Source organism: Orcinus orca, chromosome 20 (genome assembly GCF_937001465.1).
Source record: "Orcinus orca chromosome 20, mOrcOrc1.1, whole genome shotgun sequence".
NCBI classification, from domain to species: domain Eukaryota; kingdom Metazoa; phylum Chordata; class Mammalia; order Artiodactyla; family Delphinidae; genus Orcinus; species Orcinus orca.
The window spans coordinates 52,677,755-52,686,994 of NC_064578.1; the positions used below are offsets into that span (position 1 = coordinate 52,677,755).

At 58.8% G+C, this 9,240-nt stretch overlaps 1 protein-coding gene across 2 annotated transcripts; it reads left to right on the forward strand.

Annotated features, from left to right (window-relative positions):
* Positions 1-18: 18 nt before the first annotated feature.
* On the forward strand, positions 19-7,884 carry SPIB (Spi-B transcription factor). Of its 2 annotated transcripts, XM_004286141.4 has the most exons (6): positions 19-762; positions 1,742-1,769; positions 3,349-3,421; positions 3,710-3,921; positions 4,328-4,478; positions 5,711-7,884. In XM_004286141.4, exons 1-6 carry the CDS (start codon positions 740-742, stop codon positions 6,007-6,009), a joined length of 786 nt encoding a protein of 261 aa, XP_004286189.1. In that variant the 5' UTR covers positions 19-739; the 3' UTR covers positions 6,010-7,884. The 2 variants fall into 2 exon arrangements, with proteins under 2 accessions (XP_004286189.1, XP_033273046.1); XM_033417155.2 differs by lacking the exon at positions 19-762 and having other exon boundaries at positions 875-1,769.
* Positions 7,885-9,240: the final 1,356 nt, after the last annotated feature.

A 9,240-nucleotide genomic window follows, 5' to 3' on the forward strand; every position in this document is an offset into this window, starting at 1 on the left:
CCCTGGGCCGGGTCTCACCCCCACCCCCGCGAGCCCTCCCTCGAGGCCCAGTGAGCAGAGCATCTATGGGCACAAGCTCCTCTGGCCCGGCTGCCCCGCCCTCCAGGTGCTGACCTGTTTCCTCCAGGCCTGGGGCAGCCCCTGGCTTGGAGGCTCCCGCTCCCCGGAACGACCAGGGGGACCCCCCTCTCATGTCACACACCCACAATGTTTCCACATTGGGGTCTCCACCGGCTTCGGCCCTGGGTTTTTCTCAGGGACCCCAGTCCAACCCACGTCTACTCTGAGAGCCCGGGGCCCCCCCACCTCTGACACCCCCCAGTGCTCTCGTCAGCCGGCGGTCTCGACGTGCCCCCAGCGCCTGGCAACCCACTCCCCTCTGGTTCCTGGGTCCAGAGCCTCCCCCCACCCCCCCTGCCCACAGGACCCCTTGATCCTTCCTTTACTTTTTCAGGGTCCCCCCAAATCTGGCTCCTCTCCCATCTCCACTCCTTAGGGTCAATCCCCCCATCCCAACCCTGGGGATCCCCAAATCCAGACAGACCCTGGGCCCACCCTCCCTGCCACGTGACCAAGGGGTTGTGCAATCCAGCCCCCTCCCCTGACTCCCTCCCTGAGGGGATTTTTGAGGCGGGCTGAGCTCACAGCCGCCGGCACCCCTGCCCCCCCCAGGGGGCTGGGCCAAGGTATAAATAGGGGTGGTGTCTGCAGGCGGCAGCGAGCCCAGCCCAGCACCACCATGCTCACCCTAGAGGCTGCACAGTAAGTGGGGGCCACCCGAACGTGGTACGCAGGACCCCTGCCCTGCACCTCACCTTTGACCCCTCTGCCGGGCCTGCCCCACCCAGGGGGCAGGTGGGTGGGAGGGGAGGGAGGTCCACACTGTCTCTCGCCCCTCCTGGATCTCTTTCCTCTGCCACCTCGATTCCTTCCTCCGTCCCATCCGTGTCTCCCCTGGACCCCAAAGATCTCTTTTCCTTGGGATGCTTGCTTCTCTGCCCTGCTGTCCTCTCCCAAGTGGCCCTCCATCTCTGTCTCTGTCCCCATCTCCTCGGAGTCTCACTGCATCCCCGACTCACTCACTGGGTCTGTTCACTGTGCTTCTTAGCACATCTTTTCTGTTTTGGGTCTCTGTTCTCTGCTTCTCGCTCCCTCTCTCTGTGTCTTTCTCTGTCTCTCCGGTTTGTTTCATCTCTCCTTCTGTCTCCCCGTCTGTCCCCCACCCCATCTATCTGTGGGGCTTAATAAATACTTCCTACCTCCCATGCCATGTGAATTGTCTCTCCACACCTTTCTCCCTTCCCTCCTCTCCTCTCCCCTCTGCTGAACCTCTTCTGTGTTTTCCCATCTCTACCCCGACGTCCATCTCTCCATCTATCTCCTCCGGTCCAAGATGGACCCATTTAACCGACTCGCTCACCAAGGCCCCCGCCCCGCCCCCACCCGCCCTCGGGCGCCCACATCTCTCCAGGGACTTTCTCTCCCTCACTTTCCCTGCCCCCGCCCAGCCTCTGTCTATGCAAATCCCGGGGGAGGGGGAAACATTTGCCTGGCCCCCGCCCCCCACTTCCTGTCCTGGTGGGGGTGAGTGTGGTGGGGCTGGTCTCACACAGAGACACGCAGCAGTGAACGAGCTGCGGTGGTCACAGCTGCAGTCGCCTATCCCCCATCTGCCCGACCGCTCCGGGACTCAGGAGGCTGCAGAGGCCCCTGACATGCCCCTGTGTCTCTCCCCCTCCAGGCTTGGCGGGCCACACTTCAGCTGTCTGGTGAGTCGGGGCCCTGGGGGTCAGGGAGGGGTGGGGGGACCCACGTGGCCCATCGCGACCTCCCTGCCTCAGTTTCCCCCTCCACTCCTTCCTGTCCCTTTGTCTTTCTGACTTTTCCTCGGTACCTCCAAGGACCCCCTTCCTACCCATTCCATCCCAGAAGTTTTCCTAACATCTCTTCTCTTCTCTCAGACTCTGGTCCACTTCCTCGAACGGGGAGGGGTGGGTCTTTGTGTCTTTGACTTTGTGTCCCTTCCTCCGTCCATCCCACATTTAGTAAATCTACTTATTCCTTCTTCTCTTCTCTGCTTTACTTCGTATTTTCAAAAATTGAGTCTGGACTATTTCAGACGTGCAGAATACTATACCCCACCCCCATAAACCCACCGCTCAGTCCAAGAAATAAAACCCCACTCACGTGCCGGAAAGAAACCCCCCTGTGGGTGCCCCTTCGCCAGCACATCCCACCCTCCTCCAACGTGAAGAGTTTTGCTTTAAAAAAAAAAAATTGAGGTTTGCCTTACAAGTCAAGAAAGAGACGAATCTTGTGTACAGCTCAGTGAGGTTTTAACATAGGCACACACCTGTGTAACCACGAACCAGACCGCGATAGAGAACATTACCATCACTCCGGAAGATTCCCTCACGTCCCTTCCCAATCAATACACCCCTCTGATATTTTCCACCACGGATTAGTTTTGCTTGGTTTTGAGCTTTATATAAAGTGAATCACACAGACCTTTTGGGTCTGGTTTCCTCACGCAACATCAAGTGTGTGTCAGACGTTGGTCCTTTTTTCTTGCTGTATAGTACTCCATCCTAGGAACGCACCGCAGTTTGTGTGTCCATTCTCCTGTCTCTGGGCACTTGGGCTGTTTCCCGTTTGGGGGCTGTTCCTAAAGCTGCGCTGATTATTCTTGAACAAGGCTGTTTCGTGGACATACGTTTTCAGGGCTCATGGGTAAATACCTTGCAGTGAGATCACTGGTTTATCAGGATGGCATATATCTAGTTTTAGACTTTAATTGCTAAAGCAACATGATTCTTGGGATGAATCGGAGTGATATGGAGGGGGATAAAAAAAGCATGGAGAGCTTCTTTGCCTCTGTTAAAAACACTTCTGTGCCTCTCACCCTTCGGCCCCCTCCCCCTCCCCCAGGCAGGCAAGACTGGGGGAATTCATCTACACCTTCCCCAGCTGCTACAATGTCACAACTGTGTATCGGTGAGGTGCTGGGATTCCCGGAAGCCCACAGTCTTAGTAGGGGCTGGCTGCTGTGTCCCTTTGCGAGACCCTGGTCTCTTTCTATGTGTCCCTACCTGTGTCTCTCATTCTGTGTGTGTGTGTGTGCGCGCGCGCGTCTGGGTCTGGGCCTTTGTGTGTTTCTGCTGTGTTGTATCTATCTCCCAACTCTGTATCTCTGGATGTCCCTCTCTTTGCCCTTGTCTCTGGTGCCTAGTCTCTGTGTCTCTCTTTCTCTCCCTCTCCCAGCCTGTCATAGTCTCCCCGCTGGTCCAGGGTTGGGTGGGGTCTCCCTGCAGCCTGGGTTGACCCCTTTTCTTTCCCAACCCCTATCAGTACCCAGATGGAGTCTTCTATGACCTGGACAGCTGCAAGCACTCCAGCTACCCCGACCCAGACGGGGCTCCTGGTGAGTGATCCTGGCCCAGCACCCTCCCCACCTGCCCCTTGGGCCCATTTTACAGATGGGAGAGCTGAGGTCCAGGGGAGGCTGTCACCTGGCACAGCAGGACGAGGTTAGCTCAGGCCTCCAGACCTCCTCCCCTTTCCTCTCCCAGTCACCCGCTTGCCCATGCAAATCCTGGGGTCAGAGATTTGCACAGCCCACAGTGGTCCCTCTGTGCCAGTGCAGGGGCTTCCAGGGGGAGGGGGCCGAGGCCAGACCTCTCAGCTTCTGATTCAGCGCCCTTCCCCCCAGATCTGTGGAGCTACGGCCTCAGTCCAGCTGTCCCAGCCGCCTCCTATGAAACCTTTGACCCGGCTGTGGCCACCTTCAGCCACACCCAGGGTGTCCAGCTCTGTTACGGACCCTCAACCTACAGCCCTGTGGGGAACCTGGACCCGGCCCCCAGCCTGGAGGCCCCGGGGCCTGGCTTCCCAGCATACCCCATGGAGGACTTCACATGCCAGGTGAGGGGCAGGGTGACCATGAAAATCCCCATCATTTGGTTGAGGTTTCCTAGGTGCCAGGCACTGCATCAAAACCTGTGCACCCAGGAACCCCTTCATCCCTCTGACGACCCTCTAAGGTTAAGCAGCATTATTACTCCATTGCACCATCGAGCCAACAGAGGCACAAACGTGGGTCAGGGGCCGCACCAAAGGCCATTATCTGTGTGGAGCAGGCTCTCATGGAGGTGGCCCGGGCATCCCCTGGCCACGCCATGGAGATCTGAACCGAGGCCAGAGTGCAGGCTGTGAGCAGAGTGGGGAGGGCCACGGCCGGGGCCCAGGAAGAAGCCAAGGGACGAAAGCAGAGGGAGTGAGAGAAGGGGGACCTCCCTCTGGGACTACAGGTAACCCTGACCTTCCACAGACCCTGGGTCCCCTGGCGTACGCCCCATACCCCAGCCCCGTGCTGTCAGAGGAAGAGGACCTCCTGCTGGACAGTCCCGCCCTGGAGGTCTCGGACAGCGAGTCAGATGAGGCCCTCATGGCTGGCCCCGAGGGGAGGGGATCGGAGGCAGGTATGTGGGCGCAAGTGGGGTGGGAGGGACTCCAACTGGAGAGGGGGGTGGGAGGTTAAAGGAACCATGTCTTCCCAAGCAACTACTATATATACGCCAGCGCTGAGGGCAGTTCCCAGATCTGCCATCTGCTGGCTGTGTTGCCTTGGGCAACTGTCTCTACCGCTCTGTGCCTTGGTCTCCTATCTGTACAGTGGGGACGACAGTAATAGTGTCTATTGCTGGTGGTTGGGAGAATTAGGGGGGATCATACATGTCAATGAGATAGCAGTGTTCGGCACAGAGTTTGGCACTCAATAAATCTTCACCATCATTATGGACACAGTAGCAAAAGAAATCATCACAATATCAACTCCCATCTATCATTCAACCCCTGCTTCTGCCCCTGTGCCCTCCATTACTCACAACCCCTGGGAGTTGGAATTATTAGTTACTTTCCCTATCTGGGCCTCAGTTTCCCATCTGTAAAATGGGCATTGTTATTATCATCCCTATCTCGTGGGGTTATGATGAAGATTAAATGAGCTCATAATTGTTCAGTGCCTAGACCAGCACCTGGTACTAAGCGCTTCAGAAAGATTTGTAAAAACACACACACAAGCCTCATTTTTAGCTGAGGAAACACCAGCTCAGAGAGGTTAAGTCACCACCCCAACGTCACACAGCTGGAAAATGGCAGAGGTGGGGTTCTTGTATCCAGTGCCTGCTATGAACCCCCCAACTCTGTGGGGCCCTTGCTGCTTAAAGGAGCCCGGGAGTCAGACCCCTTGGCCTCTCCCAGGATCCCAGTCCCCGCGGAACTGACACACTGAGTGACCTGGAGCTGGAGAAATGGCCACATTCAAACCCACTTCAGATCTCTTCACCACAAGTCAGCTCTGTCATAAGTCTTTGAGGAGCATTGCCAACCCATTTCACAGATTCATCCATGCGCTCAACAGATACGTGCTGGCCACCAAGCAGTCACAGGACAGAGACACATCCTGAAATATAAAGCAGGGATGGGAGATGGGGGTTATGGGGTGGCACATTCAGGAAAGGGGAGCAACTTGCCCCGGATGGGAGTGTGGCACAGACAGAGCCAGGCAGGTGTACCTAGCAGCCACCTTCGTCACCCCAATTCTCTTTATGGGGAGACAGAGGCTTGGCGGTTCCGGGGTGGGGTGAAGCGGGGAGGGGGTGGGGCGGGGCCCGAAGGATGCTTCAGCTAACGCGCCCCGCACCCGCCGCAGGGGCCCGCAAGAAGCTGCGCCTGTACCAGTTCCTGCTGGGGCTGCTGACGCGCGGAGACATGCGCGAGTGCGTGTGGTGGGTGGAGCCGGGCGCCGGGGTCTTCCAATTCTCCTCGAAGCACAAGGAGCTCCTGGCGCGCCGCTGGGGCCAGCAGAAGGGCAACCGCAAACGCATGACCTACCAGAAGCTGGCGCGCGCCCTGCGCAACTACGCCAAGACCGGCGAGATCCGCAAGGTCAAGCGCAAGCTCACCTACCAGTTTGATAGTGCGCTGCTGCCCGCCGCCCGCCGGGCCTGAGCCCGGGGCGGCCTCTCGGGGGCTCTCAGGGGCTCCACGCCTGTGTCACGTGGGCGTCCCCACACCCTAGGTCCTAGGACCCACGGATCCCCCATCCTGGCTGCGGGGGCGGGGCGCTGCCACAATCCCTAAGCCCTGCCCAGGGTCCCTCTGGGATCCCCCCAGTCATGTCTGGGGCCTCTTTGGGATTCCCTTGTCATGTCCAGGGGCCCCAAGATCTTCATGTCTTGGGTTGAAGGACCCAGAGACGACTATACTTATGTGTCTGTGTGGAAGGGCGGGGCAGGGCAGTGCTTCCAGAATCCCAAGAGCTTCTCTGGGATCCCCTTGTGATGTCTGAGATCCCTTGTGTGTCTGCGATCTCTCAATCTCATCTAGGGGAGGGTGAGCCTACAGATCATCACACCAAGAGGGGGACTCTGCCAGCAACCCTAAGCCCTGTCCAGGGGCTTTCTGGGATCCCCTTCTCATGTTTGAGTCCCTCCTGTCCCATCTGAGATCTCCTAGTTATGTCTGGGTCCCTCTGGGAACCCTTTGCATACATGTCTCTGTGCCCATCTGTGACTCTCATTCTGTCTGTCCCCCCAGATCCCTTTGTCATTTTTGAGATCCCCTAATTCTCTGGAACCACCCTGCTATCACTTGTTTATGTCTGGAATTCTCCGATCACATCTACGGTGCCTCTGGGATCCTTTTGTCATGTCTGAAAACACCCTTGTCAGGTCTGGAGGGCGGACCTCAGTGAACCTTGTTGTATCCGGGCCACCTCTGCGATGCCCTTGTTTGTCTGGAATCCTCCAATCACATCTGAGGCCCCTCTGGGATCCTCATCTGGTATGCCCTTTTGGGGACCCCACCAACAGCTCCGAGTTCTCCTGGGGACCCTCCGCCTCCTGTAATGCCCTCCCTAGGGCCATGCTGGCGATCAATTCTGGCCACTCAACTGATTTCTGGGTGACCGTGGCAGCCCCCCCATGTCAGTTCTAACCAGAGACTTTGCACCATCCAGCAACAGTGGGCCAGCTTTTCGATGTGGAGAGGCTGGAGCAGGGTGTTGGCCGCTTCTAATGGGGAATCTGTTTTCCAATCTGCTCAAGTCCCCATCGCCCCTGGCTGTCATACCCCGGTGGCTTCTCTCAGTTGTCCGTTTGCCCCAACCATTCTCGTGTGAATCCAGCCTGAGCAGAAGAAGACCGGATGAACTGTGGGAGCTCTGATTGGAACCCTCGGGGGGTGTCAGAGGCTGTGGGCTAAGAAGCCGGAGTCCCAAGTCCTTGAGCCTGGGTGGCTGGGGGGTCTAGGGTGAAAGACGTGCTGCTTCTGGGCCAGTTTGGCCCTTCTGTGAAAGGGGAGAGGAGGAGGAAGATCTCGGAAGGCCCTTGCAGCCCTGTCAAGCCTTTGATACATCTGAAATCCACCCATCCACCCACTGGTAGCCAGAAGGAAGTCGAGGAAGGAGCACCAAGGATCCAGAGAGGGAAGAGGTCCTTGAGGGGGGCATACAGCGGCTGGTAGCAGAGCCCAGGCTGGGACCTGCCCTCGAGGACAGCACACCCCCCTCCCTGGGGCGGTGCCAGGGACAAAATGTCTTTTGGGAGGGCCTCCTCTTGCAAATGAGGTACCTTTTACGAAAACTATCATCATCACCCCAAGTTTGGAATAAAATAAAATAAGTCAAGGTAGACAGACCTTCTAGGACCCTTTGTCAGGGACCGCAATGCTACCCATCCATCCGGGCCTGCTGGCCCTCAGAGACACTGGGACGGCGAGGGGGGAGATAAGAGAGGAGATGCAAGAGGCAGTTAGAGCCAAACCAGGCCGAGCCTTGAAGGCCGCGGTCAGGGCTTGAGATGCAGGCACTGGTGGTTCGATTCAGTTTTTGTCTCCGTCTCTTCTTGACGATTGGAGTTCTTCCCCACCCTCTTCCTGATTCCCTTTCCGTCTGGGTCTTGTCCCTCGTTTCTGAATTTCTGCCCTCCTCCGGATCTCTGTCCTCCTCTCGCTGGATAAGGCCCGCGGGTAGCGAGCGAGGCTCCCAGCTCTCCAGGCGCTCCACCAACCTGCTGGGCCCGCAGGAGCCGCGCAGCAGTCTGCCTGGCAACCCATGACGTCACAAGGGGGCTGCCTTCGGGTTGGCTCCGCGCTTGGTGGAGGCGGGGAATTTTCCAGCTCTTAGGGGGTTTTGGAAAAGAATGGTGTGAGTGGGGGGGGTGGGGGGGTTGGCGATGGGCAGGAAGAAAACGGTGAGGGACTTGTCTTCAATAACACCGGGTCCTCCAGCCGGCGTTACTTCCCCGCCTGCCCTCCGCCTTAACTCCAAGCCACACCCACCTCGCCCTCCTCTCCGAAACACCTGGTGTCCTGGAGACCCTCTCCTCCCGCAATCCCCTCATCTCCTTCACCTCCCCGCACCCCCGCGTCCGGCCACCACTACCCCCATACGGAAAGCCACAGGCACCCCTGCCGGGAAGGGCGCCAATGTCTGGGCAGCCCTCCAGGGCCTTCCCGGTCTCCCCACCCGCCCCCGCTGGGGCACCCGCCCCCTCCCCCGCCTCCGGTGCCCGCCGCGCCCGCTCCAGGAACCATCGCGGGGAGCCCGCAGGGCGCGGTCCCACGAGGGGCCGCGGCCAATCCGGGGTCTCAGGTGGCCGGGGCCCCAAGCCATCATGTATGCCCACGCCCGGCGGTGGGACTCCGGAGTCCCCGACACTCAGTGCCCTCCCTGCGGGCACAGAGACCTCCCCCCGCCTCCCCCGCGGCCATCCTGCCTACCCTGGGAAACCGGACCCTCCCTCCCGGCTCTGGTTTCCCGAAAACTCCTGACTTGCAGATACTAAGAATGGCTTTCTAGACCCTGTCTTCCCCACCATCCTCAACCCCCATGCCGGAGTTCTGGCTCAGAGCCCTCACCCACTTCAGACCCCAGTCCTTTACTGTCCCTCCGCCTAGGACCCAAGAGTCCAGGCCCTCATCCTTCTTTCTCTGGGACCCAAAAATCTGGACTCCAGGTCCCTTCTGCACCGGGACCCAGGAGTCCAGGCCCTCAGGCCCCCTTCCCTCAGACCCGGGAGTCACCCGCCTCTGGCACGTCCTCCCTCGGACCCAGGTGTCGGAACCCCAGCCCCTCCTCCCTGGGGACCTGGCATTCAGCCATCTCTCCTTGTCCAGCTGTTATTTCTCGCCCTTTCGAACACACAGGCGGAATGTGGGGCTGCAGGGGAGGGTGGGGAG